The sequence below is a fragment of the Diadema antillarum genome, unplaced genomic scaffold (assembly GCF_040938485.1).
Source record: "Diadema antillarum isolate AM-2024a unplaced genomic scaffold, OU_Dant_1.0 scf00000132, whole genome shotgun sequence".
NCBI classification, from domain to species: domain Eukaryota; kingdom Metazoa; phylum Echinodermata; class Echinoidea; order Diadematoida; family Diadematidae; genus Diadema; species Diadema antillarum.
In genome coordinates, this window is record NW_027271021.1 from 1,582,400 (window position 1) to 1,604,089 (window position 21,690).

Here is a 21,690-nt window from a genome sequence, read left to right on the forward strand (position 1 = left end):
TTTTTAATCACAATCATTAAAAAAAAAATGTACGGGTTCATAAGCATATAAACAGAAAAAGGAATACAAATGAATTCATATTCCCATAATGTTCAATATTTTGCTGTTCAATATTTGTCATAGAGTGATGAACAAAAACAACAAAATGTACTCATATTTGTCAATCTCTATGCAGATAAACACTTTGATAAGAATTCATAAGGTAGTCTTAATAAAATCCATGATTTACATCTTAGTCCATGTGGACTAAAACAAGCAAGCAAACAACAAAACAAAAAACAAAACAAAAAAGGGTGTACTTTTCATCTAGTGCTTACCAGCTCATATTCATCATTGGATATCTACTGACGTACGCAATCTGTCCAGCACATATGCGTGGATGAAATTTGCATAATCCATGGAATACGTTGTGAATTTGGGCCACTAAGTCATCAATATGTGGTTATTCACATACAAGTGTACATACTGACTTCTTAAGAAAAATAGTTGCAACTGTAATCCATACAGATATATTCTTCTAATTATGTTTGTTCTGATTTGTTCTTTTTTTGTTCATCTCTAATGGCGCACATACAAATCACTCAAAATCCTGTACAATAATCACGGATGATCCTGTGTTCTACCATGACCTCCAGGTGACCTATGGAAGTTGTCTCTTTCTCCCTCTCCTTAAAGGACAAATTCACCTCAATAAACATATAAATGGGGATTGAGTGAATGCAGCAATATGAGTTGAACACATCAGTTAAAGTTTGAAGAAAATTGGACAGTCCGTTCAAAAAAATTATGAATTTTTAAAGTTTCGGTGCCGTCATCACTGGATGAGAAAACTGTTACAGTTTGTGACGTGACATGTGTAGAATGATATAGGCGGGGGAATAATATTACCCTTAACATATGTCAGTAACGAGTTGAGGGAATAAGTTCTTTTCAACAACAACAAAAAAAGAAGAAATTTTGTGGAATTCCTTCACATTTTCTATTTTAAATCATTCTATGCATGTGACATCACAAACCGTAGTAATCTATTCATCCAGTGATGGCAGCACTGAAATTTCAAAAATTCATAACTTTTGAACAGATTGTCCCATCGTCCTCAATCTTTCACTGATGTGTCTTACAAATATTGCTGTATTCACTCAATCCACACATACATTAAGGTGAACTTGTCCTTCACGTACTAATCTAGATCACTGGACCTACACTCACCATTACAGAGAGGGCAGCATTCACCGAATGGCGTGGCTGGGTAGTCACAGCGTGTAGGCAGGCAAGAGTCTCTCTGGCAATCAACTGTACCCCTCTGAAGAGTGTGTGTGTGTGTGTGTGAGAGAGAGAGAGAGAGACAGAGAGATGGAGGGGGGGGGGGGGGTGGGGTGAGAGTGAGAGAGTGAGAGAGGGGCCAGGAGAGAGTGCCCATCTCTGGGGCAATATGATACAATGCACATAATATCAGGGGTACTTTTTTTACTCCAAATAACCCAGACATTCACTTACACACCATCAAGTAATACTAGGTTAGCGTAAATGAGTTGCTGTAATATACCACTAAAAGGGTTTACATCTATTAAATTATATTTCACCCGTCCATGCAATATCATTTACTCAACTCTTCAGAAAAATGTCATCTGTGATTGTCTGTTATCGCTATGTTTTCTTTGCAAGAATCATACTAAAAATTTCCCCTTTTAAGATGAGAAATATCATATTAAAACAGCAATAAAGAATACAATGTTGATCATATAGTACTGTTTGGATGATATCACAATGCCTGTCTCCAATACTAGGTAAACATATTCAGCAAACCATGAAACTCCTTCAGACTAGGAAAAGAGAGAGTTTCCAGTTTACAGAGTTTGGCTTAAAAAAAGCACCCTCTAAAACTGGAGAACTGCAACAGCTGACTTAAATTCAAAATTTTGTAAGAAGGGGCACAGACAAATAATTTTGTCTACCTCATGAGAAGAATGATCAAAAACCATAAGCCATTTTGAATGTCAAGATTAAATGAAGAAATGTCTGCAGCATGAACTACCACAGAGGGGAAAATTCAGTGTGGATCTAGTGGAAAAAAAAAAAATCTTATAAAACAAGCAAACCACCTACAATTGTTTACATCCTTATAACATGATTGACTCAAATTTAAGGGGAACTCTCTCGAAGAGATTAAAAATGAGAGAAAGAATAAGGGATTTCTCCTTTTTACCCCTTTACATGAAACCTCTTCTTAGAGAAGAGGAAGAATTCGAGTTACTCACAGTACAAGTGCAGGTGGTGCAAGCATCAGACTTCCATGATGTGCCCGACTGATGGAGAACCGTGCCATTGACACAATCTGGGGGAGGATCAATGGATAAAATCTGGTAAAGTTCAAGTTCAAGTTCATTTTCCATTAAACATAATTACAACAGGCCACTGATTCAGTGGAAACAGGCAAAATGGAAATAATAATGAAAATATAATACATACACACTCATGTGATTAGGATGAGAAAAAGGACACTATTGAGGAAACCATAAGTTAATGAGAATGGGGGGGGGGGGGGGGGGGTCAACAGGTAAGAGCAATAAGCCTTGTGAAATGTTGACCCCTGATAAGAATATTGTGTATATAATAATGGGATGTGTAAAAATCAAAATAGCAAAGAGAGAGAGATAAAAAAAAGAAAACTAAATCGAGAGACATACAGTATCAACGTGCAATTAAAATAAACAGTACAATTGAAAATCTAACTTCAGAAGTAAACAATTTCAATTTCATTTAACCTTTTCAGAGATGGTTTCATTTTCAGATCCATCCATATATTGTTGAATGTTGATAGACCTTTCAAAAAGAAATTGCACTCTAAGAAATATAGCTTAAATAATAATCATCAGCATGATGGAAATTACAATCGTGGACATTTCAATACAATAAAAATGTGAAAGTAATATTAGAGGGTAATAAATGTTTCGAAAATATGTGTATGTACATAAAAATAACAAGATTATACTCAGCAATATGATAGATATCTCAATATCTAAAAGCCCCTTGACAGGTGAACAACTTCTTGATACATTCATGAATGCTAACAACAATATATGACAGTTTGAACACAAATATGACAACCTGAATCTATTTGGGTGTTTTTTTGTTGTTTGTTTTTTCCTTGGATGCAAGGAATTAACTTGTTTAGGTGTTTTTCCCAACAGGTGTGTTATACTCTAGTTTGCATATGTAATTGTGACTGACACCAGCGGTTTCATAGCCACACGTGAAACTTATAAAATTCGATGACATTTATAGCTAGTCCTGTATCTAATTTGGATGTAACCTTCACATTCCATCTTTTTTTCATTGTACTCTCTTAACCACTGTCAACATTGGGAACATGCAGTGTTGTTGCATCCCAAACTTCCACATGATTTGTAGACAAAGTTTACCACAAAGCAGTAAGAACTGTTTATACATATAACTGACATGAAGGCTGTGATTTCCTTAAATCTTTAAGAGAAAAATTTAGGATGACATTTACCGCGTGCCTCCGCCTGGCAGTTGACGCGGTTGCCGTTGCTGTACCACATCGCCGTGCAGCCGTTGCAGAAGTCGATGTAGCACGTGGCATCCTCGTGACCCCCGCAACCGACATTGCAGGGGTTGAGGTCGCAGATGACTGGCACTCCATCACAGGGGCAGTTGGATATGATTGGCTCCACATCCAGACAGAATCTAGGGTCAAAAATTATTTGATAATCATACAATATTAGAGAGTTTAATCTCTTGCTTAAAGGGAGATAGTACAGTATTGGTGGAGATGAGAATTGGGCTTTTAACTTTTTGCGAGATACCAAGAAAACACTTATGATATAGTACAAAGCATACCATTTTAAGAGGAATTCAAAGTTTATTTGATGAAAATCGGGTGTGGAATGAATGAAACATCCAAAAACAAGGTAAAACAAAGCGATCGTAATAAAGTGTGGGTCCCACACTATTAGAATCGCTCTTTTTTGGATATCTCAGCCATTTCAAAACCAATTTTCATCAAATAAACGTTGAATCCCTCATAGAATTACATGCTCTTTCATATTTCATAGGATGTTTCTCATTATCTCACCAAAAAATGTTAGAAACCTGAAATTAGGTCTCAACCAAAACTGTACGATCCCTTTAACCTTTGCTGTGTTGGGGATTTTGGACAGTGTGTGCAAAACTATGGGTTATTCTGTGCCAATCAGCACTCAAAGAACATAAAGGATCATATGAAGACTGGACTGTGGCTAGAAAAAAAAAGTTCTTGTCTCTACCACACAAACCTACTCACGAACTAAAATTATGATTTCATCATGGTTTGACTTGGTAAAATGTTTTGCCTAAAGTGATAGCAAAGCTTTTGGAATTTAATGTAACAGGCCACACTTCGCTTCTTTCAATCTCAAGAAACTGATCACTTTTTTTTGTGTGCATAAAATAGAGTCAATCTTTTAGTAAGTGGTGGAATGTATAGAAAAATGACGACATTCACTCTTGATACTCAACTGAAGGAACATATTTTTTAAGTACTGCAAATCATATTTCCTGCTCTGTTCCTCGTCCTCCACCCCATTTTGTCCCTCCTTCTCCCACTTCATCACAATTCTAGATCTTATAACCATACCCACTGGATAGCACGTAAGTTAAGAAGTGAATGATGCCATGCATGTCTTGCTTTACAAATACCCAACATTTCTCTGTCCCCATCACCTCCTTAAAAAAATGTGCAACCCTTTCCATCAAGACTCTACAGGTCCTGCAATTCAGAGTATGGGTAGGAAATTATCAAAGCTGATTGTGGTTTTTTCTTTGTACAGATGATAGAACTTTTTCACCCTATCCCATCCCCAATATGTTTCTTTTCAATTTGACACCTCTCTTTGGCACCACTTGCTCAAGTCAGACAGTTTAAAAGTGGGAGACAGATGTCCTTGCACAGTGATGCCCTCTTTCATGGTACTCCAGAATTCTTCACCCCTTCCTCACCCCCTCCCTAACCCCTCTCCAAATCCTATTCTACTCCTTTCCCTCCTTCTCCTCCTAATCCTAACTTCCACCTCTGGTAAGCCATACCTGCACAATAGGGCAGACATTTGGAGAAAAAAAAATGCACAGTTAAAAAGTGAAAGACAGATGATGTTGCACAGTGATTCTCTCTTCAATGGTATATCATTTTTTTTACCCCTTCTTCACCCCCTCCTAATCCTATTCTCTTCCTCCTCCTCCTCCTCATCCTCTTCCTCCCGACTTCCATCACTGCTGGCCACAGGCCTACCTGCGTGACAAGACAGATGTCGGGAAGCGGCTGATGCCCAGGGTGTTCTCCTTGCCCGGCAGGTCTTTGGGGTTGGACAGCCAGGTCTGCTCGTGCCAGAGGATGGGCTCCGAGTCTGGCAGGGGGCAGGTGCGGGCCAGGGATCGCAGGAAGGCCACCTCTTGCTGGAAGAGGAGCTCGTCCAGGTGGAGCGTGACCCGAGGAGAGTGGGGTCCGCTGAAGGTGTAGTTGCAGTAGTCAGAGTCCAGGAAGTTGGAGTTGAAGCCGTAGATATCAAATCCCTCCGGGTTGAGGCCCCTGCGATCCAGGCAGCGATAGTCAAACCCTGCACAGCACAAAGTTTCAAAATACACTTTGTTGCACAAAAATTAGATATTCTTGCTGGGTTTGCCAAGGTTTCAGACCATTCTGTGGAATAGCCAATATCTGCAGTATAACACTTGATCACACTCCACTATTTTTGGTAACAGTCTGCTTTTTTTTTTTGGCAAAAGATAACTTCATATAAAATTTGTACCAAAAATCTCGCATGTAACAAATAATCATCTATTTACTTGTTCATTCATTCATTCATTCATTCATTCATTCATTCATTCATTCACGTATCTACCCATATATCGAGAATGGATGAATGAATTTCCACAAAATTTGCAGGGTGTGTTCACAATAAAGGAAGAAACAATTAGATTTAGGGTCATGAGGTCAAAGGTCACAGGTTATAGGGGTCATACAGGACACAAATAAGCTTAACCTCCCAAAAATCCAACAGTGGATGATCAGATTTTCACCGAATATGTTGGGTAGGTGTCCCTGTACTTCTATGTTTGTATTGATGATACTGGCAACAAAATGGCGATATTTTGATCACGGCAGCTTGGTGGAGGTCTGCTCTCTTTGAGTGCTCGTTTAATTCATTCATTTCTTCCTTTTATCATTCATTCATCACTTTACAATCCTTCTGCATACAATGATAATGCATGAAGCATGTACATGTAAGTCTTTCTGAGTTATGGGAATACCAACAATTCTGGGGACAAATTTTCATGAGAGAGCAAGAGAGAAGAGGGGAGAAAAGAGACAGAGAGAGAGAAAAAAACAAAACAAAACAGGCATGTAGCAGTCAGTAGTACCGATAGAGGGTCTAGGATTGCAGACTACTTCAATTTCCTGTGCAGCTCCATTCAATATCTCCAACCAACAAAGCCCCCATTGATGTGGGATAATAAAAAGATGAAATGCACCTTTTCAAGTCTGGCCCACAGTTCAAAATCACTGATGGGAACCTACCATTAAACTACAAATTCTCTTCCCCCCTTTTTTTTGAATGGCTGCACAGAGCATCCAAGCATGTCATTGTTGCCCTAAATACAACCCATTCTGCCAAATATCTCAACCACCATTCAAACTTCTGAGTTCTGCATGAGGCATATTGTATCTCAATGTCAAAATTTTGGCTCACTGCAAAGTACAGATCTCCTGGCAGCATGTGTGCCAGTGGACAAAGAAAAGAAATGACCAGTGGCATGCTCAAGAATACATTTCTGCTTATTGAATTGTCCAATCGACACTCTTGCATCCCAATTCAGACTACAGAGTAACAACAATAATAGAGTGATCGTTTAGCCCAAGTTAAATGACCTCTGACCTAGGAAATTGACCTTTGGAATACAAACCTGTCTTTTCATTACAATACTGTATACACCATATATTTCGCGAGTCTAAATTTTCGCGAACTGGGAATTCCCGACGATTTCACGAGTGGTTAAATTCGCGATCATGGAGTCCTGTACTGAACGGAGAAATGTACACGTGTACGTCACATCCACATTGGAATCAGAGTCAATATTTTCGCGTGTTTTTAATTTCTTGAATAGCACCTGACTCGCGAAATTCGCGAAAATAAAAACCTCGCGAAATTTGCGAAAATAAAAACCTCACGAAATATTCAGCGTATACAGTATTCTGTCCATTCAGTCTTTTCCCCCACCCCTGGTCATTTCATGAACAATCATCACTCCTTTATAACAAAATGAATCAACAATAACCATTCCTGGTCAAACTTACAGCTGGGTATCTACATTTTAGACATCATACAATTGGTGACCTTTCACCTTGAGAACTGTAGACAAGCAGGCAACCAAAACACATGATACTTCCTACACACCTGAGACACAGTGGTCTGAAACTCACTGTCTACAAAATACAGAGAAAAAAATGTTAGCCATAATAGGGTAAATCCTAATACAGTATAATCTTATCCAGAAAGTACAAAGGACAACTTTGTCACAAGGCACAAAAACAGCATATTACTGTACCTATTTTGACACCTCAAGAAATTTTATGGGAAGAATGTTCATTTTCCACTTATCATCCAAATGTGGCATTCTCCTCTTGCCACACACGAACTCTCACCTTCGGCGTTGAAACGATTGGAAATATCAAAGTTGCCCGAACGGTCCTGACCAAACGGGTTGAAGCCCTGATTGTCGTACCCGCTGCGGTCAAAGCCGTATCGGTTGTAGCCAAAGCGATCGTAGCCACTGACATCAAACCCATCTCTGTTGTAACCTGAAGCAAAATACAAGATGTCACTTTCATAAACTCTATCTTGATAGCTAACTCTTCACATGCCAAACAAATTGCTGCTCTATAGAAGTTCAGTGTATTGTATGGAACAAAATTGCGACTTTGGCCAGCTATGAGTCAACACATATCTTACCAAATTCAGTGACATGCCTGAAGCAAAGCAAAGATGTCCCTGTATGAATTCAAAATTCATATTAATCTATCTCTTGTCATAATCTATGATATATCCAACTATAAACATACAAAGCCTTAGAGTTCATAGCATCGGTTTCATGCATTCCATTAAAAACATAATGGCCTAATCAGAAAAATTTCAATGTGAGAGAATTCTTTGTTACACATCTATTTTTTCTTCTACACTCATTGAATAGCTGATGCAAACGTCATGAAATGATAGAAGTTTGGTAATGTCAGAAATGTATATAAACAAAACATGTGTACACACAAAGTACAATCATGACCACATGACTAGGTGATTCTTTTACTTATCTATTTTTCATTCCAAAAACTAATTTCCAAATACATCAAATGGCAACATTATCTGTGAATTTACTTGCGCAGTGCAAAAATTTGCTTGTCAAGCATGTTCACTGCAAAAGGTGCCTACAACAGGCATTACATAAAATCAGTCCTTTGCACCTTTCAATACGTCTTTTTAACTTCAGTATATTGACTATTACTTACCCGTTCTATTTTGTGGGCATTCATTTTTATTTCATTAATTGGGCTGAGGCTTTAGAAACATATTCTTAGATGACTCAGATAGGTGATATATTTACCCTTCCTCCTTCTCATTCTCCTTCTTCTGCTCTCCCTTCATTCTTCTTTTTAATAAACATCATTATCATTAAAATTGTGATCTTTTTTTAATTTTATGAATATCCTTATCATGGACATCATCACACTGTAAAAACCAGTAATGTTCACATGCATCTTAATTTTGGGAACTTTGTGAGAGCCGGGATTCACGAAATTGAAATGTTTGCAAAAGTTCTTGTCTACACTGTATGCACTGAATGCCAGAGGCAATTCAGGAAAATTTCATGTCACAGAAAAGGCTGTTGGCTCCAATTCGCGAAAGTTTCACGCCGCAAAAAAAAATCTTGCTTTACAGTACTCCTCTTAATTGTAACATGATGATCATAATCATCAAAATCATTCTCCTTGCCCCAAATCTCTGAGTGAGATGTGACACGCTGGCTCACCTTCTCTATTGTACCCAAACCTGTTGAAGCCTCTCCTGTCGTAGCCTCTCCTATCGTAGCCCTCAAAGTCATAGCCGCCGTAGATGAAGATGTTCCTCGGATCGTATTCCCCATTGGTGTTGTAGCCTTCAGAGTCATATCCAAATCTGAAACCAGATCACCGGTGATTTACTAATGATAGCTTTGACTGAGCAGAGCAAGAGCACTTACTCATCAGTATTTGGTTGAATTTCAGTTTTCAAGTTATTGGTTCAGGTTGATGAGAACCACTGCATGATGCAACCCTCCAACGAGAATAGCACTGTGTTAACTCTCTATGTGCCCTGGTGTAAACCCCCTGTGTGCCACATTATTCAGAGATAGCAACATAAGTCATGCTTTGGGACAACATTGTTTTTTACACACTGTAAGTCTATATAACTTTCACAGATTGTTGTTACCCTGGGCATGTCTGAGCAAAGTTGTAGAGGAAATTCCAAGCATTGCTTTGATGTTAACATCATTGTAGAGGCATGCCTTTTGCACACAAAACAGTGACAGGAACTTAGAATTTACTCGCAAATCCAGGAGGGCACACCATTTGATAGTCATTCACCACATAAAATGCAAGCTACATGCAACAGGAATGGAATCCCAAGAAATGCTTTCATTGTACTGTGGCATTTAGTAATTTATCGATTGGTTTTGGCAGGTTTGTGTGTTTGAGCAGAATATGCGAAGTTGGCATGCCATCGACTGAGTCGGGCGTGCAAATGTGGCACATAAAGAGTTAAAAGAAGTGATCACATCATGGACATTTGTGATAAAGACATATTTTTCTTCATGAATATGGATCTGTTCTGTCCACAGGGCTTCACCTTTTCAAAATTCTGAATTACACATTTCTTGATTTTTTTTTCTCTCAAATTCACAACCTGAGACCATTACCTATCAAAACCGAATCTGTCAAATCCGTTTCGGTTGTAGCCCTCTGCGTCGTAACCCTGCTCGTCGAAGAGTAGTCCAGAGTTGTTGCAGGGGTGGCCATAGCCTTGTAGGCTGTACGTCACACACAGCTGAGCTTCGGAGTTCATCACATCCATGGGACGCAGTCCAAACGGCACCATCGCAACCTCTCTCACCTGGGTTGGATAGTTGTCGAAGTTGCCGGGTCTTTGCTGCCACTGCCAGTAGAGCATGTCCACATACGACTGCAGGGCAAAGAAGATGGGGTCGTACGCGGCGGCGGAAGAGGCCACGTGGCCACCGATGTAGCTGTAGACGTGGCCAACGATCGCTTGCAGGCACGATTCAAAGGTCAGAAAGTCATTGCTGGCCATGGCCAGGGCCACGTCGATCTTGGATGGGAGCTGGGCGCGGTACTGGAATTGTCGGGCCAGGCAGGGCTCCCACTGGCTGCGGCCCCGGAAGGGATGGTCGGGCACACAGCTGCCGGGCCCCTCGCCACTGCCGCCAAAGTAATTGGGTTGCCAGGCGACGGCGAGGGAGAGATTGCCGACATCCGTGGTGAAATCATAGTATGGAAGGGCTACAGAGCAGTCTATTTCCTGGAAGTATGTGTAAAACAAATAATTTGTCTGTAGTCTAATATTCATAGACACAGGGCCATCTCATTTAGCTGCAAAGACATACTGCTGAATTCGCTCTGCTGCCTATGAACTGCATCAGGCTCAGATCTTTAACAGTTCATACTACATTCTCTGTCTCATGATTTCTGACGTTTGAAAAAGTTAATGTCAAGTTGCAAGTTATGACATAAGTAGATTACACAGATAATTCACAGGTAATTCACAAAGTAAAATCAGGGAGATTCCAAACAGCTGTTGACCAGATACTCGCGTTACATATCTCTCAATGGGGAATAATGGCTGGGCAACAATGGATTACAATTCAGGAAGATATTTTCTGTTTCTATAGTCAGGACATTAGAATAAAGTTCACAATTTTCAGGAAGCCTCCTACCAAATGAGGGAGACTTAGCAGTTCTGAGAGACATGCAACAAACTTGTGATATATTTTCATGAAAATTTTTTGTCAGCATCCACATCTACAAATGTACACTCAAAAGAAATCAATGCATCTGTACTGTATGTATCAGTATATTGGTCGGTAGTAGATGGAGCATATGTTTGATGCTCTCATTGTCCATTCTGGGAGACAAAAGGGCACACTCACCTGCAGCATGCGCTCCACCTCGCGGAGGAAGACGCGGTGCCAGACAAGGAACGAGTTCTCGCTGTGCGCCTCCATCACGTGGTTCATGTACAGGTCACGCATGTGGGCCCAGGGTGAGTCCGGGCCCGCCGTCTGCAGCTGGCGCACCGCCACCTGGAACCGCTCCAGCTCTTGCCGGGTCAGGTCGCGGATCTCCTTCCGGGTCGTCATGGTTTGGCATCTTAGTACATCCACAAGGGAGATTATGAGAGGAATTGATATGAGAGTACCAGGGAAAAATATACAAAGTACTCTGTCCTTTTTTTAAATGTATAAAATGATGACTGTGGTATATTCATGTTTGTATGCTTATTGTTTCTTGCATGGTGGACAAGAGTACAGAATTCTACAGAAATTTGCAAATCATGACTAAATTCATATGGAGATATGATGACGTTGGTGACATGCTGTATGGGACTTGAAATCCAATCAATACATCAAATTTATGATATTATCATAACATTTCTTGTGAGAACAAACATCTTTATCTGTAAGTACATCAAGGTTAAGTCTGTAAATGGCACTGTCTGTAAAGTACGATATCATCATTTTTTTTGTTTTTTGTGAATAAACTTCTTCATCTGTAAGTACATAAAACCTAAAGTCTGTATATGATACCGACCACAGAAATTTTAAAATTTTACCAATTACAATCTTCTCTCTGTCTGTGATATTAACCCGTTGAGGACGATTCCCGAGTATACTAGGGTAAGTGTCTATGGGAAATGCATGTTGTAGCAAAATCAAAATGTCCTCAATGGGGTAAAGGACTCAAGGATGACCCTTATTGCCATTACCATTGTCTTCTTTACCTGCATTGAGCAATGCCTCCAGGCAGACACTGACAAGTCTGGCAGCCGCTGCTGAACACCTCCCCGATGCTCTTGGAGTACTCTCCTGCCACCATGCACCTCTCCTGGGGTGGCTGGCAGGTCACGTTGACACAGGTCTGGCCCGCGTGGAAGGCTATCACCTCCACCCTCAGCTCGGGTGCAGTCAGGGGTTGGGCCGCCGTCGTCTGGCTGCGACAGTCGCCCATCGTCGTCGCCTTGGTTGGTTAGAGTGAAATGTGAATGTGGACAATTGGAATCAATTTCAACATCAAATATACAGTCAAACCTGTCTATAGCGGCCACCTAAGGGAAACAACAAAAGTGGCCGCTATAGACAGGTGGTCGCTATAGACAGGTTAGCGGCCATTTTGAATCTCAATACTTGCATTTAATAGTAGCAGAAAATACCACATGTTATTCTTAAAAAACAATGACAACAACCAGCAAATAAGTTTGCATGAGCGCAGGGCTATTACATTGTACAATTCACTTCATATCATTTTTTTTTTGTTGGCCTGCTTCTGTTCTTTCGATGTTAAAAATAATATTTCGGGCCTGAGTAAGTTCTCTAGTTCATACCGGTTTGCATGAATGGGGTTTACGAGTGCTGAGTTCGATGGAGATTGATAATGTGTGAAGCTTACGTAAACAACAAACAATACCCAGACAAGTACCATATTGTCCTTATTCAAAGGGACTTCAACACTAATTAGTCGGCATTTTGGTGAAATTCTAAGATGTTATTAGGAGTTGTCTTTGCCTTTCTAGCATCTATTCAGGGTGGCATTACTGAAGCCTAGATCTAATCTAGTCAAGTTAATGGTAAGACGGGTTTCTGAGGCAAAGAGCTGCATCAATTTTGTCAATCTTGTCTGCGTGATTATGACTGAGCTAGGACTCGGTAGAAATCACGCAATGAACGTAGAAGACATCGTACTCACGACTGATTTAACGGTTCAGCTAAATATTTGTGGCCGCTATACACAGATATTCACCACAGGATACAAAATGAGTGGCCGCTGGCCGCGTTAGGCAGGTGGCCGCTATATAAAGGGTCCATAATACAGAAATTTCATTCGGGGGATTTTTCAGTGGTCGCTATAGAGAGGTGGCCGCTAAGTCAGGTTTGACTGTATTCTCCTTTTTTCTCTGAAAATTCAGTGTTGCTGGGAAATATGCATTAAAGACACTGTTTCAATGTTGTGGTGGCTCAATTTCAGAAACTGCTGAACTTTGTAGACTAAAGTCATTCCAGCAAATGAACGTTTTGAGAATTATACACTTGGTTACCAGCACAATCACAAGATCTATGTACAAATATTGACATGCTACTAAAATGCTGACTGAATGGGTAATTCTAACAGTTACGGTGTACTTCAAAGGTTCATAATTCTGAAGGTTCATAAATCCGAAAATGAAAAAAGAATATCAGAAGGTGTGTTAAAGATAATATAAAGTTTTGGTACCTCAAAAGTTTCCCTGAATTTTTGTGTTTCAGGTTAAAGTACCTTACATATAACTGACACTGTGAGACTTACTCGCCCCAAAGTGCTCTCATGTCTCAGTAATCATGCAATTAACTGCGACCAGCAGCCCCATAAGCCTAGCGACCAGCAGCCCCATACGCATAGCGACCAGCAGCCCCATACGCATAGCGTAATGGGGCTTCGCATTGTAACATTCAGGATCATGACAGATTTAGTATCGCCGGTAAATATCAACTTAAAATCCAAAAATTTCTTCAATTTGAAGACCTACCAATTAAGTTGAAGTATTGAAAACAGGCTTCGGGCAACGTTTGGTTCTGCCAATAGTCCCTTTCTGTTCGAATAAATGACTGAATGTGACTCGGTCGAGTGGACCTTGAGAGAGCTACATACACTGAATACTACGGCAACACAAACATCTTATCCGTTCATGGATTTGAAATTTGTGCGCATGTGATGCGTGCCCATGCGCTGGCCGTAGTATTCAGTGTATGTACATGTAGCTCTCCCAAGGTCCTCTCGACCGAGACACATTCAGTCATCAATTTGAACAGAAAGGGACTATTGGCAGAACCAAACGTTGCCCGAAGCCTGTTTTCAATACTTCAACGTAATTGGTAGGTCTTCAAATTGAAGAAATTTTTGGATTTAAAGTTAATATTTACCAGCGATACTAAATCTGTCATGATCCTGAATGCTACAATGCGAAGCCCCATTACGCTATGCGTATGGGGCTGCTGGTCGCAGTTAGCTATGCGTACACGTGTTTTGTATGGGGCTGCACGCTGCTGGTCGCAGTTATCATGCAGGTTTCGTACAAATACGTGTACTACCTCGCCGCGCCGTCGAACGGCGGCGGCTCTGGTACGAAACCATTATTGCATGATTACTAAGACATGAGAGCACTTTGGGGCGAGTAAGTCTCACAGTGTTAGTTATATGAAAGGTACTTTAACCTGAAACACAAACTGAGACAAGGAAATTCAGGGAAACTTTTGAGGTACCAAAACTTTATATTATCTTTAATCCGACAAAAAAAAGGGTTTAATATTCTGAATTTTCATTGATCCAAGAGCAGAATAAAGGTTTGTTCTTCCAAAGGTTGATCAGTATGCACTTTTTAAAAGTTTTCCAATAAACAGACCTCATTTCATTTTCGGATATTAACATGAAAATATTTGCTATCTCTTGGGAAGAGAATATTTGAATCATTTGTCTCACCAGACAGCTGTAGTCCACTGCCTCTAGGAGACCACTGGCTTGCTGCTGGACAGTCCTACGACAACAGGCTCCCATCATGCATTGCTCCTGGCACTCCTGCTCTGACCCAAAGTTGTTGGCATTGCCGCCGCATCCTGAAACGAAGATACGGCATTGGAGATGAATGACGAGCATGCCATAAGCTCAGCATTGTAACATTGAAGCACACATACTGGTATGTAGCTCTGTGTAGTACTTCTGCTACTACTATTAGTCTACTACTATACTTTTCTACCTACTGCTACTTCTACCAGCACTTCAACTATTACTCCAATATTTACTACATTGTACTACTACTACTACTACTACTACTACTACTACTACAATCACTGTTTTCATTGCTGTTTCTACTACCACTACTACTATAACCATTACATAAGATGCAAATGTATGGGGGCTGCATCTCCTTCTTTTGCCTTGAAAAAAAATGTAAAAATGCACACAAACAAAAAAAGAAGAAATGGCCCAGCATGTAGCAATTTAGTCACATTGAAATACTGGTTGCTGAAAATCCAAGTACGAAGAGGCTGATCACAATATCGAAAATCAAACCAACCAGCAAGCTAACTATAAACCAACTAATTCTATTTCTGCATTAGAGTCCATCAAACACTTCTGAACATGTGCAAAATTATTCTGTGTTTGCAGCAAATCTGATAATCACTCATAAACATACATTGTATAAAGAGTCAACAATATACTATACATATTCAATATCTTGAAACTTGGAGAACAAGCACTTGTTGCCTGCAAGTTAAACAGTTGTAATCTTTTACAGTAACAACAGATTGGCAATTTGAGCAACACATCCATTTCCTTCTCTGCCACAACAATTAGAATTGGTTTTGAATTACATGGCATTCGTGCTTCGATCCTTCCTGTCGAAACGCTGTTAGAGGTGAACCACATTGGGGCACTGCCACAATCACCCACAAAAAAAATTACCTCATAAGGTCTAGACTAGGTTTTCATTTCCTCCACTGATTCTCTGCATCACTAATGGTACACAGGGTCATTAACATTCACATATTGAAATCAGGAAGGATAAAAAGAGCTTTACACGGCCGCCGACGTTCACATATCAACACCAGGAAGGTGGGTTAAAAGTAGCTATTGGAGAGATACACCTGAGCTATTCAAAGTACATCTAAGTACACAATGCTCTTTCCAAAATCAGGGAGGCCTTTATTATTGTTTTATTAGGAAGTCAAGAAAGTGTTGATTTGTTTGTCTGATGCTATTGTTTTATTTACTCAGAGAGCTTCCTGCAGTATCAGGAAACTCCGCTGCTCTGTGGTATACCAGTCCTTCTCGGACACATTTTCAAAGAACCCATTAAAGGACAAGTCCACCTTCATATACATAAGGATTGAGAGCATGCAGCAATATTAGTAGAACACATCAGTGTAAGTTTGAGGAAAATTGGACAATCCGTTCAAAAGTTATGAATATTTGAAGTATCTGCGCAGTCACTGCTGGAAGAGAAGACTACTACAGCGTATGATTTCACATGCGTACAACTACATAAGGAAAATAAAAAGAGAATTTCACAAAACTTTACTTTTTGAATAAAGTGCACATTTCTTCGACTTGCTACAGATGTATGTTAAGGGTAATATTATTCCTCCTGCCTTCTGAAAGAGAGAAGTCAAGTGTTCTTTTGTTATGGGAGAAAAATGGAAATATGTTGAATTTTCTTTATTCTTTCTTTATATCGTTGTACTCATGTGACATCACAAGCTATAGTAGTCTTTTCATCCAGCCGTGACTGAGCAGAAACTTTAAAAATTCATAACTTTTGAACGGATTGTCCGATTTTGCTCAAACTCTCACTGATGTGTTCTACTAATATTGCTGCATTCACTCAACCCACATGTCTATGAAGGTGAACTTGTCCTTTAAGTTATAGGGTAATTTTGGAGCAGAAATTAATATCTCATTCTTAATAAATTGGCAAATCTGAATTTCACTGCACATCCTACACTGGAGATGGACTAGACAAAACTGATTACATTCACACAGTGTGCACAAAATCAGAGAGAAATACACTGCTTTATTTTTGAAAGACACATGAAACTTAATTCTGTTGGATCCTTTTGACAATAAAGGACAAGCTGTAAGTTTTGAGATTTAGAGGCTTTTGATGAATCTGCCATTGATATTCATATTCATGACGGTATATGAAGGAACTGAGGATGACATGAAAGAGATTTTGTTTTTACCTTTCATTAAGAAACACTAACAATGAATGGTAAATATAATTGAGCAAGCAGATACATATCAAACCAGAACCAATGAAATGTGGTTTTGGGACTATAGATAGTCCCATTCTTATCCAGGCTGGTTTACAAATGAGCGTTGGGCATCACTGACCATCCAGCCAACCACAGACTCAGCCACATTGGAGATGGCTACCCCACTTCCTCTCCTCTCGGTCATTGATATTTCCGGTATCGCCTCGGCGACGATGCTTTTACAATTTGACTGGTTCCAAAGCTCTATTTGATTTGGGTCATGTTTGCCCGCAAATATGTGCAAAGCAGTGGGCTTGGGCATGAGAGAAATGTTAATATTCTGCCTTTTGGCAGCTTTTTTTTTTTCAGAATATGCCGAAGAACAGAGACATCAATAGACTGCGTTTTGTTTGTGTTTGACTTTGACAAGGAAAAAGGAGCAAGCCTCCAGACGACAGATCAAATCTATCCCTCTTTTTTTTTTTTCTTTGTGATGTGTCTGTCATAAAATATCACGAAAAAAGGTCTCCACACTAAAACAAAAAACATGTTAACAAATAGGACCAAACTGATGCTGAAATTCGATGAAAAAAATCCCCACCAATATCAAACCATAACCAGTATGGTAATGTCTTGTTGCTATGCACGGCATTTACTGTGACACATGATATAATCTTGACTATCACAGTCAACAAGGAATGGGATTAAACAGTAAAATATACATATCCCCCATGAGCAATCTATGATGATAGTAATCAACATTCTTTGCAATTTCTTTGCATGAATTCCTTGGAGGAGGTCCTGCAATATCTCTTTATCGCAACTCACCCGAATACTGGAACTGTTCACACTGCATCGTGTTGTAGTTGTAGTGGTAGCGCACCAGGCCCGTCTCTTGGCAGTCGCCATAGGACAGCGGCATGGCGCAAACGTTGATGATGTGTTCGCATCGCAACCCAGTGCACGTGGGCGGACAGGTGCAGACGAAGTTGCCTGCCGTTGGCAGGTTGCGGCATGTGCCACCGTTCATGCATGGGTTGAGCGAGCACGGGTCGCGACACTCGGCGCGCTCCATGTCCACACGGCATGCTGCTTCACCATTCTGAAGAAGAAAAAAATAAAGAGAAAACACACAGACAATAAAATTTAAACATCACATACACTATATATCGTGAGCCCAATCTTTCCACAATTTGGGACTTATAAGATCGTTTTACAAGAGGTTGAATTCACGACTGAGAACAGCAACAGCAGAATGAGACATCAATGTTATTCATTTATAAGCAAAGGTTAGAAATTTCATCCTTGGATATGTTACATACTTATGCATAACACATATTTTACTTGCATGTAATAATAAAAAAAAACTTGTTTGTGTTTAAACTTTGAAATCAAAATGATAAGTACCGTTGTCCTAGCTAGTGATTAGAAACAGACTGAATCTTCATTGTTCTGATCTCTGTGCAAAAAAAAAAAGAAAAAAATCTTTGGAGTGGCTGGATTTCCTTTCATATCTGTTCATATCAAAATTCCCGTTGGTACATTTTATGATATCATGGACACAGAAGCACAATACTTAACCCTTTATGTGGCATCTACATGCATTCACCTGGAACTTGCTTAAGTACAGTCATCACAGGATTACTATAATTCCCTGCTATAGACTTTGATAGCAATGTGGAGGTTGAGCTCCCATTCAGGTGTAACAATGGTACAGGCCCATATGAATGAAGGCCATTGCAATGCATTAGGAACTAGGATTACATAATCACTTTTCACTGGCATAACTTTTCAGGACATCTGTGCCAATCAAGGAAAAAAAAGAGGTCAGGGATGTACCAATCTGTGTAACACGCATGGTAAATCTTCAACAATTCAATCCCCAGCGGTGAATTAAAAAAAAGTAAACTCTACACAAAACCCCAAAACAAAACAAACAAAATCGAAGAGAGCAAAAGAAAGTAAAACAAGAAAGCATCAAAAGAAAATGGCCACTGATAGCATCTATACCTGGCACAGGCAAAATGTGCACGGATCAGGAAACCAGTTATCACCATCCCTGTACAGGCGTCCCTCATGCAAGCACTGGGTCCTGGTGTTATCCGTACCCGGGTCTCGGCACTCGCATATCTCCCTCTGAGCCAACCTCTGGTCTAGGATGGAAACCTGGAGGGGAAGGGGGGGCATGGTTGGTGAGAGAGGAAAAATATAAACATACACCTATGTTTATATATCTATATGAATATACTTATATATGTATTTGTGTATTAATTAAATTATCTATGTATCAATCAATCAATCAATCAATCAATCAATCAATCAATCAATCAATCAATCAATCAATCAATCAATCAATCAATCAACCAACCAACCAACCAAACAATCAATCAATCAATCAATCAATCAATCAATCAATCAATCAATCAATCAATCAATCAATCAATCAATCAATCAATCAATTTATCTATCTATCTATCTATCTATCTATCTATCTATCTATCTATCTACTTATTTATATATTTAGAAAAGATGTCACAAAAAACTTTTATTTGATCTGTTGAACAAAATGAACTGCAAGAACATAAATAGTAATGCAGATGGTAATTCTATCATAGTTATTGAAGTCACCAAATGGACTATCCAAAGAAAACTATATATGTAAACTTGGAGGATATAAATTGTCTTCAAGCTGATTAAACATTTCATTTCAAAAGGTTAACTATAACTGTTCATAAAAGTGATGCATTAGTGTACCGTAGTGACCTGAGGATTATCAAAGATTATACAGTGTCATTATAGCAAGTCAGCACTACGAGTCAAGGTGCTGCTACAGCATTGAAATAAGCATACAGGAATGTGATGTAGTGACAACGTTTACATCAAACTCTACATTGTATGATAAACCACAAAGACAACTGTAGCTTTGAAAAATACACTCTTTACTGCACATTGCAAGTCCTTGCAGAGTTATTTTTGGCACACAGATCACAGAAGTCAAGATCCAGTCTGGGTCTCATGGTTATCCACGGCAACAATGCCTTAACAACTTGTTTCTCAAAATTGATATCAGAAATGGCTGTGTTTTGTTTAAAGTTCACAATATATACAAAGAAAATAAACAAAACACCAACTAAACATCATCAGCAATCAACAGTTCTCTTGCTTACAGTCAGCCTACAAAATCAAACTATCATTTGGTCACTTTTAGCAATTTGAATGATGCTATTCAAAATCGATGTATTTGATAAGAAAGGATATTGAGTCATGTTAAGGCCTGACAGACAGAAATGTATCAATCAAACCAATGTAATGAAGCAGGTCTTTGTTATCATAAATAGTGCCAATAACTGGCATTGAAACAACATAAAAGCTAAGCAATAATGACAATATGACATATTTTTCCCCATATCACTACCAGGACAACAGCAACATCACAACTAACAAACTATAACCAACAGTACCACCTGGCAGTGGCACATCAAATATGTCATCTTTTCTGGCAACTGAATCAAGGCATGATGGCGTGGGTGAATATATCTTCCAACATGACGTGAGCTACTTCTGGGATATCACCAATGGAGAACATTGTGTATTATGCACTCATGCTATAAAAGTTGACTATCTACTGGGAAATGAAAAAGTCATATACTGAAGTACCACTACAAATGTACATTCCAGGACATTCCTTTAAATAGCCCTTTCTTGTTTTTCTCTACCTCTCATATAATATATCTGGCTTTCTTCCTGTAGATTTTGTATTTGATGGGTATATTCACATCCTATATAATTCAACACCTGCTTGCTCTCTCTCTCTCTCTCTCTCTCTCTCTCTCTCTCTCTATCTATATATATATATATATATATATATATGTAATATATATATATATATATATATATATATATATATATACCCATCTATCTATATATCTATCTATCTATCTATCTATCTATCTATCTATCTATCTATCTATCTCTATCTTTTTATCTACCTAACTATTATGTAAATTTCTACATAGAGGGAGAGAAAGATAGATGTATAGATAGATATATAAGCTTATAGATATTTCTCTATCTACCTGCAATGTAAGCTTTAATATCTCCCTCTCTCCCTCTTCCTCAACCACCCCAACCCTGTCTCCTGACGTAAGGCTTTGTCATGGCTGGTGAGGTACACAGGGAATTAAGCCTATCTCACAGGTCCCTTTAACACGACTGAAGAGAAGGACACAAGCCCAAGGTGTCAAGATCAAACAGAAGTTCTCCTTTTTTTTTCTTGCAGTCACTCCACTCACTGCAAACAGGTGTGCCTCCATATCACAGCACCTTTGCCACAAATGTCAACACAAGCACAGTTGAGGTCTCATGACTGTTGATAATAATCCATGGAGATGTGTGTTACAAAGACATAAAAGATTGAACTCCAGGTTTGTTTGTTTTCTTCTTCTTTTTTTATTTGGGGGGGGGGGTCCAAGTAAATCCACTTTATTCATTTTCATCCTGAAGAAAGGGTTCTTCTTTCTTACTAAAACTCGGATCAGAAGCTCTAAGAGTCAGACTATGTGTCATTTGAAAATTGTATGTGTT

At 39.2% G+C, this 21,690-nt stretch overlaps 1 protein-coding gene across 1 annotated transcript in view; it reads right to left on the minus strand.

The window, feature by feature from the left end:
• Positions 1-21,690, minus strand: part of LOC139720741 (kielin/chordin-like protein) — a 50,863-nt gene that overhangs the window by 16,166 nt on the left and 13,007 nt on the right. Inside the window, exons 5-16 of the mRNA XM_071632095.1 lie at positions 19,117-19,272; positions 17,935-18,208; positions 14,834-14,967; positions 12,105-12,340; positions 11,254-11,473; positions 10,006-10,625; positions 9,079-9,224; positions 7,700-7,855; positions 5,288-5,612; positions 3,515-3,708; positions 2,259-2,335; positions 1,210-1,303 (exon numbers count right to left, since the gene is read on the minus strand). Coding sequence (XP_071488196.1) covers positions 1,210-1,303; positions 2,259-2,335; positions 3,515-3,708; positions 5,288-5,612; positions 7,700-7,855; positions 9,079-9,224; positions 10,006-10,625; positions 11,254-11,473; positions 12,105-12,340; positions 14,834-14,967; positions 17,935-18,208; positions 19,117-19,272 — 2,632 coding nt within the window. The remainder of the gene's footprint in view (positions 1-1,209; positions 1,304-2,258; positions 2,336-3,514; positions 3,709-5,287; positions 5,613-7,699; positions 7,856-9,078; positions 9,225-10,005; positions 10,626-11,253; positions 11,474-12,104; positions 12,341-14,833; positions 14,968-17,934; positions 18,209-19,116; positions 19,273-21,690) is intronic.